The following is a 21,788-nucleotide window of genomic DNA, read 5'->3' on the forward strand; positions in this document are numbered from 1 at the left end:
AACACAGGAGGCATTACCTGAAGATGTTCAGTAGCAGAAATATTTTGCCAAAAATTATTTTCGGTCCAAACTTGTAGGTTTTAATTCTTACCTTTTTTTGGTTTCTCTGTTTCGTTGTATGCATTCATGATTAGACTTGATTTTTCTCTTATTTATTTTGTTTGTGCAATTTTTCTTTTAATCTTCAAAAATAAAAATAAAAAAATAAAAAAAAATATAAGAATAAAAAATAATAAGAGAAAAGAGAAGACTTTGCTAGTGTGGGTCTACAGAGCTATCTAAAGGGCAAAATCAAGGCAAATTCTGGCAAGGAAGGTCTTGGGATTTAAGTGTGTCCTTGTGACCCCCTTCACATTCCTGGAAACTAACCTAGATTGCACCCTGGAGAATTTTGTTTACTCTACTTGCAATTTCTTTTCTTTATCTTGTTTGTTTTTATTTTTTAGTTTTTTTTTCCCTTTTTCTATCTTGTTTGTTTTGTGGTTAAATTTTGTTTGGAATTCTGTGTATGCTTGGTCGGAGATCCTTGAATTTAGAATTGTTACCCTTAGATCCCTATCTAGATAGGGTGTTTAGGAAAAACTGCAGAACACCTGTTGAGCGGAGAACAATTTCTGAGATGGGAGACAACATGGCAGGAAATCCCAATGTGAATGTGGAGCAGCCTGAGCAGCCAAGAGCAGAAAATGTGGACTACACTAGATCACTCAGGGATTTATTCGCACCCGTTGCGACAAACTCTGCGTTGTGTATAGTATTGCCACCCACTTCGATTTGAAACCGCATGCTATCCAACTCTTACCCTCATTCCATGGCTTAGATCTTGATAATCCTTACAGCCTTGTGAAAACATTCAAAGATATATGTGCTACTTTCAAATTTCAAAACTTTTCTGAGGAGTCTGTGCATCTTAGACTTTTTCCCTTCTCACTTCACTATAGAGCCAAGGCATGGCTAGATTCAAACATGCCTGGTTCAATCACATCTTGGGATAACTTGCTAAACAAGTTTTACAACAAATTTTTCCCAATGTCCAAGGTGAACGAATGTATAAAGGAAATAAGCTCTTTTACTCAGGAGGAGAATAAATTTTTTTTGGAGAGTTGGAAAAGGTTTAAAGAAATGTTGATCAAGTGCCCTCCTCATGGATACGAGAAATGGAGACTCATACAGTTCTTTTACCAAGGATTGACTCAATCCAGCCGCAGCATGATTGAGTCAATGAATGGAGGCGCATTTCTGAGTTTGACGGGAGAAAAAGCATATCGGACCTTAGATCAGTTGTTCGACAACTCCCAGCAGTGGGATTTTTCAAGCTGTCGGGATAGATCGGCTCGCATCCAAAAGAAGGGAGGCACCTACGAGGTGAAGGAAGATATGGAGCTAAAGATGAAGTTAGATGCCCTCACTAAGAAGGTCGATTCTCTCGTCATAGGAAAATCCATCAATGTTGCGAACCCATTCCACGCGGATTGTTGTTCCATTTGTGCTAATCCCATTCACTCGGCACAGACTTGTCCTTCTTTGCCAACTTTTGTCGAGTCATCAATGGAACAAGTTAATTCTTTCAATGACTTTAGGAAGCAATCCATTGGACTCTTCTCTAAGACCTACAATCCTGGGTGGCGAAACTATCCTAATTTTTTGTGGAAGTAGAGCCCACCAATGAATCAAGGGGGGCCCTCATCAAGCCCATAATCAATACCCCCCTGGATTTCATCAACGGGTTCATCATCAAGGTCGTCAAGCGCCGCCAGCACCAGCATACTAAGCCCCGACTCAAGCCCCAACCTCTTCTTCACAGTCCACATTAGAGGACTCTCTTAAGGCATTCATGCAGTTTACAAACCAAGCTATTAGTGAAGTGAAGAATGCCACCATGGTAAACGCCCAAGCGATTGCCAAGATAGAGGTTCAAATTGGTCAAATCGCAAATCACTTGGGTGAGAGAGAGAAGGGAAAGCTTCCTAGCCAGCCTGTGCCCAATCCGAAGTTACAATGTACTGGTGAAAGTTCTTATGCGCATAGGCAGGAGCATGTGCAAGCTATTGTCACATTGAGTTCTGGGAGACAAGTGGACAATTAAGTGGTTCTTCATGAAGAGAACCCTGCTAAGCCTCATGGGCAAGATAGTGGCAACAATGAGGAGAAAGAAGAGGAGCCATCTAAAGCCACACCCATCGTTGATGATCCTCCTAGGTCATTTATACCTAAGGCACCATACCCAGACATATTACTAGTGCCTAAGAAGGGAAGGAAGTTTGAGGACATTCTGGAGGTGTTCAAGCAAGTTCAGATTAATATCCCATTTTTGGATGCCATCCAGCAGTGCCATCTTATGCCAAGTTCTTGAAGGACTTGATTAAGGTTATGAGGAAAACCAATGTCCCGAAGAGAGTTTGTCTGACCGAGCAGGTTAGCTCAATCCTTCAATGCAAGATGCCATTAAAGTACAAGGACCCTGGGTGTCCTACTATCTCTTGCATGATAGGACTCAGCCAAATTGAGAGGGATTTATTAGATCTTGGAGCAAGTGTAAATTTCTTACCCTATTCGGTTTATCTGCAATTAGGGTTAGGAGAATTGAAGCCTACATCCATGACAATTCAATTGGCTGATAGGTCGGTGAAAAGACCACGGGGAATCATTGAGGATGTTTTGGTAAAAGTGGACAACTTTTATTTTCCCATGGATTTTGTTGTGCTTGACACAGAGCCGGTTCAGAATGTTGGGATTCAGATACCGGTAATTCTAGGGCGACCATTCTTAGCTACGGCTAATGCCCTGATTAATTGTAGGACAGGGGTAAAGAAGATCTCTTTTGGCAACATGACAGTGGAGCTGAATATCTTTGATATCAGCAATCAGCCGTTAAAGTATGATGAGGTCGAAAGTGTATGTTTGATTGAGGAGATCAAGGAGGACACTGTAGATGAATCAAGCATTAAGGACCCCTTGGAGGCATGTCTTGCTCAATTTGGAGAGGATTTGAATTTAGATAAGTTACTTGAGCAAGCTGATGCCTTTTTGGAGTCTGCTTCTCTGGTGAGCAATAAGAATGAGGAGAACATAGATGAATCAAACACTGAGGACCTCTTAGAGGCATGCTTTGCTCAATTTGGAAAAGATTTGGATTTGGACAAGTTACTTGAGCAAGCTGATGTCATTTTGGAGTCTGCTCCTCTGGTGAGCAGTGAGAATGAGGAGGCAGCAATACCTGAGCCTCCAAAGAAGGAACTTACACCTCTACAAGACATTCTTAAGTATAAGTTCCTAGGTCGAGAAGATGTTTTACCAGTAAGTAGAGCTTTGGATTTGCTTGATGCTGTAATACTCGGAAAATATCATGCTTAGGGTAATAATGCGCATATAATAATATCTACATGTGTGCGTACATAGGTATAAGACTTAATTAATGTTAGTTATAGATTAAATAGAATTGTGTATATGTACATATGCATGTATAGAAATTGGATAAGTAAAGATATTATTAACCAAAGTAGATCGAGCGACTTTGGAAGCGAAGTCGATCGATCAAATATTAAATAGATTGAGCAACTCAATATTTGCGGGTAAATGGGATCGATCGAATGACTTTATAGTCGATCGAGCGATTCTGGGTCGAAGTCGATGGAGCGACTTAATTATCCAGTGCGATGCAGTTTACGTGAAAGCTGCAAGTGTCGATTTTCTACCTTTGATTCTTAAACCCACACCATGCTTTTGGTTCCAGATGATCATATCCCTATCTAGTTAGTCTAGTTAGCCCAATTAGCCCAATTTGGTTCAATACCAACTAGATTTTTATAGATATCAAGTAATCATTGCCTAAAGATGTGGGAATAGTATCCTAGGGGATTTGGGCTACGATTTTGGGGGATTATTTGGCTTCAATCATACCATTGAAGTGCCTCATTGCTGGTTTAATCTCGACCATCCAAGATTGCTATATAAGGAATGCATGGGTGATCAATTTTCATAAAGGAAAACCCAAAATCCAGCGAACAACTCTCACGTAAGCCTCCTATTCCCTCCATGTTTAGTGCAGAAACTCTAAGGAAAAAAAAAAAAAAAAAAAAACTCACTTGTTTCTTCTATAAAGCCATCACTTAGAGACCAGAATTGAAGCCTAGAATCACCTTTCATGTTCCAGCAAATGCATTAGAAATCAAAACAGAATCCTTCCTTGTTTTTAGTTCAAAAACCAACAACCTTCAACTCACTTTGAATATCCTGTTTTGGAACCAGATTTCTCCCTCTTCTCTGACTTGTTGAGTGCGAATTTCAGTGAGTAAATCTTTCCTTTTCACTCTCTAGAATTCAATGTTTGTTCCTTCAAAATCATGGTTTGTTTCTCTTCTCTTAGTGGGAAAGTTACAACCATGAAGACTTACACACACACACACACACACACACACACACACACATATATAATAGTAAGCATGTTTTAATGTTTTTGAACAGAGGAGCTCTCCCAGCCTACTGCCTGAGCTACTACCTGGTAAATGACTTTTAATGATGGTTGAGAATGCTTAATAACTAGGTTTAAAAATAAAATCAGTCTTGGTTCTATTAAGTAAAGATAAATGTGTTTTTGGGAGTAAAGAGAGTGTGTTGCTAGTTTTGTGTGAATGTGCTGCTGAAATGTGTGCTGTATAATAAAGTGCTGAATGTGTGTTGTGAGTGTGGTGTGCTGTGTGTTTGAAGTGTTTGTATGTGTGCATGACATGGAAGAAAAAAAAATAAATAAAAAAGAAGAAAGAAGTGAATTTGTGTGTGAAATATGTGCTGGAAATTCTTGCATGAAGTAGGTGTGTTTTAAGTTTAAATCAAGTGAGTGTGTGCTAAAATGAAGGTGTGTGAATAAGTGTGAAGGGTGGACATAAGTGTGTGAAACAAGGTGAAATTTGTATGTTTCTTTTGTGTGCATGGGTGTGTTGGGAAGATTGTGAATTTATTAGCTTAAGATTAAGTGCCTATATATATATATATATATAAAGTATTTGTGTGCCATGAATGTGTAAGTATGTGAGTTAGTTTAACATGTGTATATATACTAGTTGGAACAAATGGTTAATGTAAAGAAGATGTTTGATTATAATTATAGTAGTGTCATTTCATTAATTTAAAATGACATTCAATATCCTAGTTAAGAGAACAAAATATTAACATTGTTATGTCTTTCATTTTTATAAATGGAAGTATTAGTATAATTGTTATTTGTAGTCGATAATAGAAAATAAAGAATAAGTATAGTAATAATAAATATTTTTGTAAGGTTTTTATTTCTAATTTATTGTTATTGTATGATTATGATTATGTAGTTTTTTTTTAGGATAACCGTTGAAGCAAACTAGTAAGCATCTCTATACTTACTGAGGACGAAGCTGGTGGATTTTTCCTATAATACTACGATTATTGCTTTATTTACTTGTTTACGCATGTGACTTTGCATATTTTATTATTTGAATAATCTGTCTAATAACAAGTTGTTGGATCAAGATCCACAGTGGGTACATGATGCTTCACTAGAGTTTCTAGGTTCTCAGTGAATGAGAAAGTACCTGAAAAGAGATCAATAAATATAAAAACTGGTGTACCAAGGTCACCAGGGAAACCAAGGTTTCCAGGAGCCTAGGCTCCCAAAGGATATAATTAAAAGTTAAATTGAGGAAGCTCAGGTTTCAAATAAAACGCTAACCGAGCCAAGGCCAACAGAGGAATGGAAAAAGGGCAATACCTAAAACTCTGCATTTAAAAACTGTCATATCACAGCTTTATGATTATGTTTATATTCAATTTATGTCTATGATTCGCGACCATAGATTATATATTGCGTATACATGTGATTTTAAAGCCATTGCATTATGTTGCATTTATTAAATGAATCAGCATTCATATTATTGTGGGAAACAACGGACTTACTTTAGTATTTTGTGTTGTTGTTTTCTCTCTGAATTATGTGCTAAATCAGGTTATGAAGAGGAAGAATATCAGGACTATTGAGACCCTTAGATGGATCCTGATACTAGTATTTGAGGCTAGACTGCCTCCTTTTTGGGAACTACTATGATGTAGTTCACTAACCTAGTTCCAGAAACAATATTTATATTTCTGTCGTTATGTAATTATTAAACTCTAGACATTTGGCTTGTAGAATTATATACGCCTTGTGAGGCATGACTATTACTACTTTTGTATAATTATGCTGACTTCCTTATTATATCTATTTTGAGGTATTTCAGTAGAAGCTCTGAAGTGTAATTAAATTCCCAAGTCTGTATTATATTTATATATTCCGTTGCCAACATTTAACTCTGATGAGATAGTAATGCCACGTGAAAATTCAAAAATTTTCACTTATGCTTTTTGTAAAAGTAGGGCGTTACAGATGCTCCAAAGGAAAAGTTACCAAATGTTTTGAGAGAGCACAAGGAAGCTAACGGCTGGACTATTGATGATAGCAAGTGGGTGAGCCCGATTCATGACGTGCCTAAGCGGGCTGGTTTGACAATAGTAAAGAACAAGGATGACAATTTTGTGCCAACTCGTATTCAGTCAGGATGGAGAGCACGGATAGACTACCGCAAAGTGCATGCTGCCACAAGGAAGGCTTATTTTTCACGCCCATTCATTGATCCAATGGTAGAGTACTTGGCGTGGCATGAGTGTTTGAGACGACCCTGTTGGAAGATTCTGGTTACTCAGAGTGATTGTCGTCTTTTGTGGGAAGTTTGACTGAAGACTAAAAACTTAGCGCTTGTGGGAGGCAACCCTCATTCTTTTACTTATCACTTGATCCTGTTTGTTTGTTTTGTATTGTCTTTCAAGAGCAATGTTTGCCATTCAAGTTTGGGGGAGAGATCTTCTACGGTACACCCGACTTACATCGCCCATTCGGTATTGTATTTCTGGACACATTGGAGACAATGTAATATTTTAGTTTGGGGGTGAGGTAGACATTTTTGGATGTTATTTTTGTTGTTATTTTTATTGCTTTTGTGTGACAAATAAAAAAAATAAAAAAATAAAAAAATAAAATTTGCTATGTTGTTGATTGAGCGTGATTACATCTTACTATGGTTTGCATATCATTGGTTTGCTTAACATCCTGAACATTGCATATCATTAGAAATCTGAATCCGTTGACTCATCTGCTGGATTAGAGAGACCTCACTTGTTTTAATTGAAATTCACAAACACATTTGCATTGGTTCTGTGGTGTATGAAATTTGAATTAAGGAATGTGTATCATAAGATTTGTAGGATGATTTGTTTATGAAACCTTGGCTGTTTAATAAATAATAATAATAATAATAATAAATTAAAAAAAAATCATCAGTTTGAGTTCTTATTGAGTAACCGGGCCTCTTGCCTCACTAATCATTGAGTGTTCGCGTAAAATGATGTGGAATTTAAATTTGATTGATTGTATGGCTAGTTTGGCTTCGTAACCTTTTTGACTTGAGTAATTAAGCCCTTAGGGATGTTTCTACATCCAGTGTCCTAAAACCATCTGGTTTGGAAGTCATTGGCCCAACACTCGCTACATAGGTCAATTAGAAAGCTTAAGGGAGTCAAGCATAGCATAACCTACAAAAAAAAAAAAAAAAAAAAATCACATTTTAATTTAAGCCTTGGTTGTTTTCACCTGATAAAATTCCTATGAATTTTGGGGTACACAAACTTTGAGAAAAATTGAAACCTCATGAGTCTATGTTAAATCTCACTTTGCACTTATTGGAGCATGTGTTGTCTCAATTTCCCAGCTATGAGTTAAATAATTTATGATGTCTGATGTAATTGTGATGTTCACCTTGTTAAGCCTACTCATGATATAAGAACCACGTGTTTGTATGGAAGTTTTTGTTTTAACAACAACATAGTGCTTTAAAATGTTTGTGGGTATCATTTTTGGCAAACCCTCATGAGACTTCACTCGTCCTCTAGGGAGTCTTAAGGGTTTAAAAGGCTTGTTGCATACGCTAAATGCAATCGTCTATCCCACAAAAACGGATTTATGTTTCTTGCTTTGATTTTATTTTTCATTTTGTTTTGCTAAAGGACTAGCAAAATGTAAGTTTGAGGGTTTGATGAGTGCCAAATATTGTATATTTGGACCCCTTAATTCACATTTGTTAAACCTTTAGCTTTTTTATTTTTTAATGTTTTGGTTAGTTTTTGTATTTTGGTATTTTGCAGGTCATGGAGAGAAAATTGTAGTTTTAAAATGAAAAATGCAAAGTTTGGAAGTCAAAATTGGATTGGATTAAATTTCAGGTTCTGCACAAGATATAGTATTTTGACCATAACTTCCAGCTCAAGTATCGGATTAAGGTGAAATCAGCAGCGTTGGAAAGCTAATTCAAAAATTCTACAAATCATTGTGAAATATAATTTTCTTAATTCGAATGTCTGCTACATTATAAGTGTCCCGCAATATAAGAACGCGAATTTTCTTGCTCCTAGCGGCTGCAGATACTCAAAACCCTATCATTCTTTTATCTTATTAGGGTTTTTGAAGGGTAGAGGCACCATTTTAAAAATATAGCCCTAAATCCTAGCGTTCTTATCTCCTATTAGGATTTAAAGGGGTAAATGTGTCATTTTGTAAAAGTTAGGCTTAACCTAATCTTCTGCTATAAATACCTCATGCTAGGCACCACTTAGAGCACCAATTTCCTTCAGAGCACTTGTCTTAGCTCTTGTCTCTTCTTTTGTAAGTTATTACTTCGTTCAAATTTCTTTTTATTTAATTTTTTTTCCATTCTTCTTTCTTTTCTTCGCTATTTTAATTCATCGCTTTAATTTTCATTAAAGTTATTTAATTTTCCGTTCTTCTTCTTTCTTTTCAATTTAATTTATTGCTTACTTTTTGTTTATTGTTATTTAGTTTCCGTTCTTCCTTTCTTTCTCATTATTTTAATTTATCGTTTTCTTTTTACTTTTATTAAATTTCTTTTCTTCTTTCTCTACTTTGCTTTTATCATTTTATGTTTTTATTTCAAGAGTTTTTGGTGTTTTTAGTCATGAGAGGCTAAAATCCTCAACCTTAGTTGAAAATGAAACCTCATCAATGATAACACCTATACTCTTGTAATGATATCCATAAATTCAATGTTCTTATGTATATTCAAGTTCCATGTCAATTTATTGAATTATATTCTTTAGATTGATACTTTTATTGGATGTTTATTGTAATTCAATCGATGGATACATCGATTGATTTTTTTGAGATTGGGATATCTATTGTGATTTCCGGATACAATAGATGATTTCGACTTTAAATGGATAATCGTTGTGATTTGTTTGAGTTGAATTCGTCCAATGTTTTCAAGCTTTGTTACCTAAGAATTTGAATATTGAGCTTCTTGAATTGAATTTATGAATAAAATGCAAGAGTAGGATGTTTGATTTGATTTGGTGAATTCTGATACCTTAGTGTTTTTCTTCTTTGCGTATTCACTCTTTTTTTTTTTTTAGTCCTTAAAAGAAATAAAAAATCTTGGCTCTAGGTTAAAAGAAAAGTGATTTAAATAGAAATTGATTTTCTTTTCTTTACACACACTTCCCTGCGGATTCGACCTTGCACTTGCATGTACTATGCTACATACGACTCGTGTGCTTGCAAGTATCAAAATTTGCACATCAGATGTCATAAATCAAGCGAGCTCTGTTAAGAGGTACATCACTGTGCCGAGCAATGGGCCAGACATTTTGCAATACAATTTTGGCGAGCAACCTCTAGGGAGAATCAAACCAGCCAATGGGAACACTGTTCTTGCCATCTTCATCCCAAACAAACTTCTTCCTTGGATTGAAACATCCCACGAGCTCCTCTCTGGAAGGTTGAGCAGTAGTTTTGGGGAATGGAATCCTAGAAGCAGATGAGACTAGAATGCTTGTAACTGAGCTGATCAAACTTGTGTCAATACGAATTTTGACACCTCGAACTTTAGTCTCAAGACTTGGAGACTGCTCAGGAAGGTTGGTGATGAACAGATTTTTGTAGAACTCCCGCACAAGTCTGGGATATATCTTCCCACCATTATCTAAGATGCTTGACCACTTATTTTCCTGAAATATGTGGTAGATGAAATCAAAAGGTGCCACTCTGATGTCTGGCTTGAGAACTCCACGTTCAATGACAATGATCCTTTTGTTGAAGCGTTCTTGTGCAGCAGCAATTTCATCTCTCTTTCTTTTGTTAGACATGACTGTAGATAGGACAATACCAAACATCATGGAGAATTAGTTTCTATTAGTTTCAGAATTTTTTTGGCATTATAATGGCTGTAATTTGGATGCCCAAAAAATTTTACAGAGGAAAATAAAACAATCCAATAATGCAGATATGTCAAGTCCAACCCCAGCAGGTAGCAGAATAATTACATCATGCATATTATCTCAATAATATTCCACAACAAATATTCCTAAATTCCAAAAAGCATAAAAACTATAAAAGAATCAAAGGGAAAAATAAAAGTACTTGAAATGAGATGATAAAATGCAGAAAAGACTAAAACAGCCAAACACTCGCGATAAAACACGAGAAAAACACACAAGACAAGCGAAAAAAAAAAAAAAAAGAATTTTTGAAGGTGTGCGGCGGCCTGTGCAAGAAAGCGATGGATTTATACCTGTAGGGATTGCGTCCAGATGTGTTACTAACTTCTTTGGACGTTGCATTGCCAGCTCAGCAGTCGATAGGGCCGAACGCGTCCGGACTTTAAACAAAGTCTGTCCAGACTCGTCACATTGAAAAGCTGAAATTAGAGAAAAAAAAATGTGCCGAAAAATAATTTTCCCTAAAATGAGCTTCAAAACACGCATGTATAGACAACTGATAAAACAGTCAAATAGCAACTGAAAAATATGCAAACATATAATTGAGAGTAGAGAGAAAATCAATGTTAGAACAGTCAAAAGTCAAACCTTATTTTACTAGGGAACAGATTTAATAGCACAATAAGCAGTGGATCTTTTTATTTATCCATATTTACTAAAATTTGAATACTTTTTATCACTTGGTGTTACAACCTAGAAAAAATACTAGAATTTATGGGTTCTAGGTTCAACTAGCGAGTTGGTCAATTTGACCCACTTAGCAAAAAAAAATATCTCTCATCAGCATTTTCAGAAGCTAAAATCAGAGAGTAAAAAAAAATGTACCTCAAGGGAGCTTTGGGTAGTGCACAAGTTCATTGCATGAGAAAAACAAACTATCTAGCATTAAGATGCAGCAAGGAAACTTAGTAGATATCAAACATAAACTCTCAAACATGTATAAGCATATTTAATCAATGCATAATGAACTGAGATATCAAGCAAAAATACATGTGATATCTGAAAAGCTCTCAACAGAAAAAATAAAATTCTGCATATGCTCCCTCCATTTTTTTTTTTTTTTTTTTATGTTAAAAAAAAAAAAGAAGAGAAAAAAAATAAAGACATGCTTATACGGAAAAGAGGCAATATCTAGTCCTAGCATGTGAGGTAAGATTAAACCTGTCCTTAGGGAGAGAGGTTCAGAATTACCAAGAAAGAAAAGTAGCCACCCGACGTGCTTTTTCTGTCATCCCCATAAAATACCTGCAGAAATTTTCTCTAGAAAAACAAAAGAAAATTTTGGGGATAAAACAATTATGGTTCCTAGAATACAAGGCAAAAGAAATATGTTAGGGAGAAACCAATGCAATGCAATCAATCCTGATATGCTCTAGGATTAGGAATCAAATCCTAGGTATGTGTAACCTCACCAACTTGGTGAATCCACTCCCCCTCAAGGGGTGAATGACTTCATCCTTTCTGACCCATACCTGCCTTACATGTGGTGGTTGTTGACAGGCCTTCAACTGGTTATCCATCCATCTCAACAAGCTCTACATCAAAATAGGCAACTCCTTATAAAATTGGTTGCTTTCAGGCTTCTGTGGCTTCTTCTTGTAGTGCCTTGGTTTGTTCTTCTTGGGTTTGCCATTCTGATTGGCAGGAAAAAATCGCTGCTGTTGCCGCTGCTGTGGAGCCTGATGCCCTGCCAGAGGTCTAGCGCCAAATGTAGCTTGTCTTGGCAGCTCCTTCTTGACCTTTGATCTCTGAGCCTTGAGAAGTGAACATTGGGGTCGGATGTTATAACGACCAAGAAAAATAAATAGGGAATTTATGATTAATAAATTATATTTATTAAATAAGATAGGACTAATAATAGTTTCTAAGTAATAATATTTATATTATCGAAATAAAAGGGGTTTAAAGTAAGTAATGAATTAGGAAATAGATATTTATAGTAAGTCTTAGTGTAGTAAACAATTAATTATTATAAAAGTAAGTTTTTAATTAAATTAAAAATAGTAGGTTAAATAATAATTAACAAATGAGAAAAATTAGAATAGTAGGAGGCTTAAAATAAAGTGTAATCTTATCCATGCCACATGGCAGGCTAAGATTGGTTATGGGGGATATCATATTCCTTAGTTTAGATTTGTTGGGTAAAAGAAAAAGTCAAAGTGAAAATAAAAAGAAAAGAAAGGAAGGGCATTTTTTTAATTTTCTCCTCATTCTTTCTTTTCTTCTTTTCTCCCCACCCACTGCCTCAAAACTTCCCTCTATTCTCTTTATTTCATTTTCTTTCTTTTCCTTTTCTCAACTCTTTCTCCTTTCTTCTTTTCTTCACACTCACGACAAAGAGAGAGAGAGAGAGAGAGAGAGAGAGAGAGAGAGAGAGAGAGAGAGAGAACTGCTGTAAGGGTGCCGAAAAGGAAGAAGAAAAAGGAAGAAAAAGAGGAAAGGAAGAAGAAAAAGGAGGGGAATCCGGCCATAGGTGATTTGTGAGGTAAATCTCCAGTCTTTCTCATGATTTTCATGATAACCATTGAGATTGAAGCTAGAAAAATATGTAGATTGTTAGAAATTTCGTTAGATTCAAATTCTAGGTTAAAATGGTAATGGGTTTCGGTTTTTGGGTCATTATTATTGATTTTTGGGTTGTTTGTTATGGCATTTCGTCCCTAGATGCTAAAATGTTAGGGTTTGAAGTTTTTCATGTGATTTTAATATACCCATTAATTTTTAGAGCTAGTAGTAGTATGGATTGCAATGGTTTTTGTAAATCCAAATTTAGGGTTTTAAATTTCGGGCTTTTTAGGTGTTTAAACCCTAGGTTATTAATTAGTGGATTAATCGCATTTAGAGTGTTAATTAATCCTAGGTTATCTATGGATTCCATGAAAAATGAGTATTTTTGGGGTTAGGTTTTAATGTTAATGATTTGTATAAATTTGTAGATTTTTAATTGTAAACCTAAGAACGTTTCTATACGTTGGGTTAATTAATTATTGGGTTAGTGGTGTATGTGTTGGTTTAGTATTTTTATATTATGGGTACGTGTTTGGAACCCTAGATATTTTATGAGTATTATTCCTTAGGTATAGCTCTTGAAAAATTTAAGAGTTAAATGTGAGTCAAGAGTTAGAAATGCTAATGTATTGTGCAATTGGGTAATGCAGCGATACGTAGCAAGGCTTTGGTAGAGAATTCTTCCATAGGCCGCAAAGCTTGCAGCCAAAGTGAGTATTTTATTCACTGAGAACCTGTTTTTGATATATATGCAAATGAAATGCTATGTTTTGTTAAATCTCGAGCCAATGTTATTTTGATGATTATATATGCATGTGCTGTATTCAATATGTTAAATTGTGCTTTGTTGATTACATGTTTTGATATGAGATTTGAGAATGATTTTGTGAGTTTTGATGATATAAATTGAAGTGTTGATTTGAGTTGGTGTTTTCATGAGTTTTTGAAAAGTTGAGTTTGCATATTGTGTTGGAAAAATATATGATGACATGATGCTATTTGTAAATAGAAATAAATACATGATGATTTGAGCATGAAGTATTTGTGTATATATTTATAAATAATGAGTGTGGAGCCAAAGTTGTCTCCAATGCGGAGCCCAAGTTGTCTCCATGCGAAAATAAAATGAGGGAGCCAAAGTTGTCTCCATAATAAATTAAATGGAGTCGAAGTTGTCTCCAAAAAGAGTACTATGGGTCAAAGTTAGTCCCTTATTATGATGGCATTGCACGACATGAATTTAAAAATGTTTTATGTGATTTGCATATGTTTTAAGTGATGTCTAATTTGGATGTATTTGTATACTTATGTCCTCCGACATAGTGGGACATATGTAAGCTTGTATGACCAAGTTAGGATGTCAAAGGTTTTAAAGGGATGTCTAATTTGAATGTACCTGTATACTTTTGTCCTCCAATATAGTGGGGTATATGAATGCTTGTATGACCAGGTTTTGAATGTCCACGGTTTTCATGATGAACCGATACCATATTTTGACGTGCTAGTATACTTATGTCCTTCGAAATAGTGGGATATATCTATGCATCTATGATCGGGATATGATGCCATTGACATTCAGGATTGGATGTGTCTGTATATTTATGTCCTCCGACATAGTGTGATATATGTATGCTGGCATGACCAAGTTGAGTTAAATGCTATATATGTACATGTGTATATCGTAGTAGACCTTCCAGTTTATGGGTACCGGTGTTCACTCTATCAGCTGCACTACATTCTAAAATAAATGCATCATGTTGAAAGTAGCTGTTATTGTAAACGAATGGTATTAATTAAAATGATTGGCTCATTACGAAAACTTAGTGAGTTTTATACTATTGAGGTGGTGAACTCATACTTTCACCTATACGAATGTGGCTAACACCACAACCGTATAGAGGTTGATGCTTTGGCTGCAGGAACTGATGTGGTCTTTTGTTTACCAAAATATATCAATAATAAATAGCCACTCGCAATAGGACGAATCCTTGTAGGATAAGGCTATAGAGAGGGTGTCGAACCTCAAGGACTGCGTATGTGTTGTTATCAAGCTTTTTGAGATTAAAAATAACTTAATTTAAAATATGTTTGATTTAATTTTGTTTTTAAAAAATAAATACATAAAAGTAAAAGACATAAATTTAAAGATAGTAGGGATGAGAAAAAGAATAGGCGATTGATTTCACCACTCACCGCATAACAATGGTCAATAATAAATTAACAAGGAAAATTCATACTATGCATGATAAATGGCTCGTCTCACTCGAGTAGTCAAGAAATTACCTCTAAAGAATAAGTATAATCCATCTTCGGTTGGCACGGACCGTCCTCCTAACCACTAAGATGCGGTACGACCCGTCTTCCCTAGGCATGGACTAGCTACGTCTTTAATAGGATATACACACAATCAATGGAATAGTATAACCCATCTTCGGTTGGCACAGACTGTCTACCTAAATTACACTAAACTAGGGTGTAGTACAATCCGTCTTCCCTAGGCATGGTCTATCTAATCCTCTTGATCATATATCAATTAAAACCGTTGTGTAACAATCATTCACATAATCACAGAAAATATGAAGGATTGAGTTCAATCAATATAAAAGACTTTCTAAGACAAGATAAGAAATTCATAATGATTGAATATAAACATTAAAATCAATTCTCACAGTTATACAACCATCATGCATAGAGAAAATCCCAAACTAAAATACAATTAAACCATTGTTACTTGGAAAGGGCTACATCAACACCCTATTAGGAATTTAGCCGCTCATCGTAGTGCTGGGATGGCCTCCTGCCATGTTCTTCTCCTCTTCAACTTGTCAGGCCTCCGAGAAGAATTTTTTTGTCTAAATCTAAGCACAAGCCCAAGCACCAAGCACCCCTTCTCTTGAAGCTTCGAGTTCTATTTATAGGGAGCACACAAGTCCTAGAAGCCCTTGGAATTCCAGAAAAATCGTCTCTTGAGTCTTCTTGTCCAAGTAGGAGATTGAAACTTCAATCCAAGTAGGAAAAGGATTCCAAATTCGGCAAGAATTGCGGTCTTTTATTGCCAGGAAATTTTAGCATAATAAACGTTCGAATTAGAGAAAATCTATTTCTGACATATTTTTTGAATATTTTATTAGCTTTCCAACGCCACCAATTTCATTGCAATCTGATATCTGAAGCAAAAGTTATAATCCAAACACTGAGACATATGCAGAATCCAAATTTGAATCCAATCCGATTTTAACTCTTAGTGGAAAAATTCCGATTTAATTCTTCACTTGATTTGATTAAACTTAACCACATCATATAGGTATTCTATTATGATTGGTTAAGCTTAAACATATCTTCTAGGTCTTCTCAAAGTGTGCTTTAAGCCCAAAATTAATAGAATTAATTGCATCTTTATTTAAAACCTGAAAACATTAAAACAACACAAAATCAAACAAATAACAATGCTAAGGAATTAACATATGCAAGTTAAGGGGTTTGAATGTGCAACATTCAGCGCTTATCACACCCCCAAACTTACATATTGCTAGTCCCTTAGCAATACAAAACAAGAAATAAAACTGAAAAACAACAAGATAAATCCTTCTTTCGTGGGATGTACGATTGCATTTAGTGTATGCAACAAGCCTTTTAAACCCGTAGGACTCCCTAGTGGACGAGTAAAGTCTCGTGAGGGTTTGCCAGGAATGATACCCATAAACATTGTATCCTCAAGAATGCAGCATCATAAAAATAATGGTTCTCATTCATTAGCAAGCTTAACAAAATAAACTCCATCTTCACAATTTCAGGGAATTAAAAATTAAGTTACTAATATGGCATTATGAGATATCACAAGATTCAATTAGTGTAAAGTGAACTTAACACATAGTCATGAGATTTCAAAATTAATCTCAATCATGAATGGTTCAACACTCAAAATTCGCTGGACCCCCCATTAGATAAAACAACCAAGACATATATATTTATTATTATTATTTTTATATATATGCAGGTTGTGCAATGCTTAGCTCCCTTAAGCTTTCTAATTGACCCATGTAACGAGTGTTAGGTCAATGACTCCCAAACTAGATGGTTTTAGGGCATTAGGTGTAAAACACCCTAAAGACTTACTAACTCGAGTCAAAAAGGCTACGAAGCTAAACTTAGCCATTTTATCAATCAAAACAAACTTCCACCTTTTGACACGAATACTCAATGCTTAATGAGGCAAGAGATTCGGTTACTCAGCGAAAAGCTCAAAGTGATCAATATTATTCTCTCTTTCTTTCTTTTTTTCTTTCTTTTTTCTTTTCTTTTCTTTTCTTTTCATTTTCTTTTTATTTTTTTTTATGCCAAGGTTATTCCTCCAACAAGTTACCCAACTGCATCCAAGATATTGATAACAGACATAACTGATTTCAAATTTCATACCCCACAGACTATATGCTAGTGTGCTTGTGAGAATCAAATTGAAACAAGTAATATCTCATGCTGCCAAAGAAATTGACAAAACTTCTTAATTCCCTAGTCAAGTGATCATGTGTTCATCATGTTAAGCTCACAAATGAAATACGAATCAGAATTTAAAATCAACGACATGCTCAAGAATAACATAGCAAAATATTGGATAGTGTTTTGCTCTTCCATACCCCCAAACTTGAATCACACATTGTCCCCAATGTGTGTATAGAACTGAACATAACAATAAGATGATAGGAATACCTAAATGGGCAAATGCGGGGCATATCATACCCCCAAACTTGATTGCAAAAACACATGTCCTGAAAAAGATAGTGATACTCCAACCAAATACTAGTAAAGTGCAACACATTGTTGTAAGAATATAAACTAAGAATGAAGCAACAACGGAGAAGATAAACCTGGACGGAGATCATGTACCCTGACCTGATAGAGGACTTGAGCGTACAGGGCCTCTGCTCGAACCAATGAAGCTTACTCATTTAGTCAAAATATGTGGGATCCGTCAAGCCAACAGAATCCACATCCTTGATGCGCTCAGTGCTCTTTGACCCTTAAGTTTAAATTTGAAGCACCAATCTTTTCTTCTCTTAGACCAAAGAGAATAAATTTTACCTACAGAAAGGTAATTCCAAATGTCTGCATATCGAGGTAGATTCTTTTGAGTATTCTCAAACAGTTTCTCATCCGGAAGGGAATCATGAACTGGAATAGAATGAGGAGAATACACATGGAAGTTTTCTACCTTGATGGTATCTTTTTGCTCTTCTAATATCCCTAACAAACTACTCTCTTGACCTCTTGGTAAATCACAAGCAATAGGGGCTAGGGGTTCATATGGTGTCTCAAGAATAAGAGTGGGTGATGAAAGAGCCTCAGTGCTCACTTCCTCGCCTTTTGCCCGATGTAAAGCTTGTGGGGCCTCAATTTGCTCCTCCTTCCTCTCTTCCCCGTGAGTTTCTACCACTTCTCCATTCTTCATTGTAGTGATGTCTTGCTCATGATAAGAAGTATTCTCATCCACCATGTAGTGTCCATCAAGATTGGCCATCGACTGTCTTTGAAGCTCTTCTTTTTCTCTATTGAGGTGGTTCATGATTTGTTCAAAATGAACATCCATCCTGGCTTCCATCTCGGCGAAGAATTAAGGAGTATATTGTTCCTGTTGAGACTGTTGTTGTGGAGGCCAGTAGATAGCAGATGGCTCCTCTTTGTGAGCTTCTATCTTGGCAATGGATTCAGAGTGAGAGTTCAATGTCTGACTAAAAGAGATCACTGTCTGAGTGAGTATCTGATTGATCTCACCCATAAGTTTCAATATCTGAGCTTGAACATCAAAATCTGACTGAGGAGATGGTGTAGCCTAAGAAGAAGCCTGCCAGTTATCCTCAAAGTTAGCACAATATGGAGATAATTGCCATTGCTGGTGGGGAGGATGGAAGTTAGATGGTGGATAGACTGCTTGATCATTGAATTGCGGATATGTCTGATGGTATAGTTCATGAAATTGTGGAGCATAATTTTTAGGAGCTTGAACTTGCTACGAGATATTAGACTGGTTGCTCCATCCCGGGTTATAGGAATCACAGTACGGCTCATTCCTCGGTCTAGACAACTGTGTGTTCATATGATCATAAGAATAGTTAGAAAATTGTCTTGCAGTAGGGCAATCTTTAACATGGTGATAAGGACTATAGCAATATGAACATGGTCCATGGGGTGTTGGAATGCCTCCCCACGTGAACTATATTGACAAAAAATAAAAAATAAAAATAAAAAAAAAGATTGAAAATAAAATATAAAAATAAAGAAACCAAAATTAAAAATTAAAAATAAAAATAAAAACAGAAAAGAATCAAGTTAAATTCAATCTTTAAAACTTAATAACATAACCGTTTGCAATCCCCGGCAACGACGCCAAAAATTGATGTGGTCTTTTGTTTACCAAAATATATCAATAATAAATAACCACTCGCAATAGGACGAATCATTGTAGGATAAGGCTATAGAGAGGGTGTCGAACCTCAAGGACTGCGTATGTGTTGTTATCAAGCTTTTTGAGATTAAAAATAACATAATTTAAAATATGTTTGATTTGATTTTGTTTTTTAAAAATAAATACATAAAAGTAAAAGACATCAACTTAAAAATAGTAGGGATGAGATAAAGAATAGGGGATTGATTTCACCACTTACCGCATAACAATGGTCAATAATAAATTAACAAGGAAAATACATACTATGCATGATAAAGGGCTCGTCTCACTCGAGTAGTCAAGAAATTACCTCTAAAGAATAAGTATAATCCATCTTCGGTTGGCACGAACCGTCCTCCTAACCACTAAGATGCGGTACGACCCGTCTTCCCTAGGCATGGACTAGCTACGTCTTTAATAGGATATACACACAATTAATGGAATAGTATAACCCATCTTCGGTTGGCACAGACTGTCTACCTAAATTACACTAAACTAGGGTGTAGTACAATCCGTCTTCCCTAGGCATGGTCTATCTAATCCTCTTGATCATATATCAATTAAAACCGTTGTATATCAATCATTCACATAATCACAGAAAATATGAAGGATTGAGTTCAATCAATATAAAAGACTTTCTAAGACAAGATAAGAAATTCATAATGATTGAATATAAACATTAAAATCAATTCTCACAGTTATACAACCATCATGCATAGAGAAAATCCCAAACTAAATACAATTAAACCATTGTTACTTGGAAAGGGCTACATCAACACCCTATTAGGAATTTAGCCGCTCATCGTAGTGCTGGGATGGCCTCCTGCCATGTTCTTCTCCTCTTCAACTTGTCAGGCCTCCGAGAAGAATTTTTTTGTCTAAATCTAAGCACAAGCCCAAGCACCAAGCACCCCTTCTCTTGAAGCTTCGGGTTCTATTTATAGGAAGCACACAAGTCCTAGAAGCCCTTGGAATTCCAGAAAAATCGTCTCTTGAGTCTTCTTGTCCAAGTAGGAGATTGAAACTTCAATCCAAGTAGGAAAATGATTCCAAATTCGGCAGGAATTGCGGTCTTTTATTGCGAGGAAATTTTAGCATAATAAACGTTCGAATTAGAGAAAAGCTATTTCTGACATATTTTTTGAATATTTTATTAGCTTTCCAACGCCACCAATTTCATTGCAATCTGATATCTGAAGCAAAAGTTATAATCCAAATACTGAGACATATGCAGAATCCAAATTTGAATCCAATCCGATTTTGACTCTTAGTGGAAAAATTCCGATTTAATCCTTCATTTGATTTGATTAAACTTAACCACATCATATAGGTATTCTATTATGATTGGTTAAGCTTAAACATATCTTCTAGGTCTTCTCAAAGTGTGCTTTAGGCCCAAAATTAATAGAATTAATTGCATCTTTATTTAAAACCTGAAAACATTAAAACAACACAAAATCAAACAAATAACAATGCTAAAGAATTAACATATGCAAGTTAAGGGGCTTGAATGTGCAACATTCAGCGCTTATCACACCCCCAAACTTACATATTGCTGGTCCCTTAGCAATTCAAAACAAGAAATAAAACTGAAAAACCACAAGATAAATCCTTATTTCGTGGGATGTACGATTGCATTTAGCGTATGCAACAAGCCTTTTAAACCCGTAGGACTCCCTAGTGGACGAGTAAAGTCTCGTGAGGGTTTACCAGGAATGATACCCATAAACATTGTTCCTATCATGTTATCCTCAAGAATGCAGCATCATAAAAATAATGGTTCTCATTCATTAGCAAGCTTAACAAAATAAACTCCATCTTCACAATTTCAGGGAATTAAAAATTAAGTTACTGACATGGCATTATGAGATATCACAAGATTCAATTAGTGTAAAGTGAACTTAACACATAGTCATGAGATTTCAAAATTAATCTCAATCATGAATGGTTCAACACTCAAAATTCGCTGGACCCCCCATTAGATAAAACAACCAAGGCATAAATATTTATTATTATTATTTTTATATATATGCAGGTTGTGCAATGCTTAGCTCCCTTAAGCTTTCTAATTGACCCATGTAACGAGTGTTAGGTCAATGACTCTCAAACCAGATGGTTTTAGGGCATTAGGTGTAAAACACCCTAAAGACTTACTAACTCGAGTCAAAAAGGCTACGAAGCTAAACTTAGCCATTTTATCAATCAAAACAAACTTCCACATTTTGACGCGAATACTCAATGCTTATTGAGGCAAGAGATCTGGTTACTCAGCGAAAAGCTCAAAGTGATCAATATTATTCTCTCTTTCTTTCTTTTTTTCTTTCTTTTTTCTTTTGCTTTTCTTTTCTTTTCATTTTTTTTTATTTTTTTTTATTTTTTTTTATGCCAAGGTTATTCCTCCAACAAGTTACCCGACTGCATCCAAGATATTGATAACAGACATAACTGATTTCAAATTTCATACCCCACAGACTATATGCTAGTGTGCTTGTGA

General features: G+C 35.6%; 1 protein-coding gene across 1 annotated transcript; it reads left to right on the forward strand.

The window, feature by feature from the left end:
- Positions 1-619: 619 nt before the first annotated feature.
- LOC133856738 (uncharacterized) lies at positions 620-1,656 on the forward strand. Its single transcript, XM_062291786.1, has 2 exons — positions 620-747; positions 840-1,656. The coding sequence occupies exons 1-2, from the start codon at positions 620-622 to the stop codon at positions 1,654-1,656; spliced, it is 945 nt and encodes a 314-aa protein (XP_062147770.1).
- The last annotated feature ends 20,132 nt before the right edge of the window (positions 1,657-21,788 follow it).

This window comes from Alnus glutinosa, chromosome 14 (assembly GCF_958979055.1).
Source record: "Alnus glutinosa chromosome 14, dhAlnGlut1.1, whole genome shotgun sequence".
Classification (NCBI taxonomy): Eukaryota; Viridiplantae; Streptophyta; class Magnoliopsida; order Fagales; family Betulaceae; genus Alnus; species Alnus glutinosa.

Excerpts from the sequence above, each read along its gene's own strand:
- LOC133856738 (XM_062291786.1), top strand. The coding sequence starts at position 620 with ATGGGAGACAACATGGCAGGAAATCCCAATGTGAATGTGGAGCAGCCT. Across the intron at positions 748-839 it reads GTTGCGACAAACTCTGCGTT|CCTTGTGAAAACATTCAAAG; the intron begins GTGTATAGTATT and ends TAATCCTTACAG.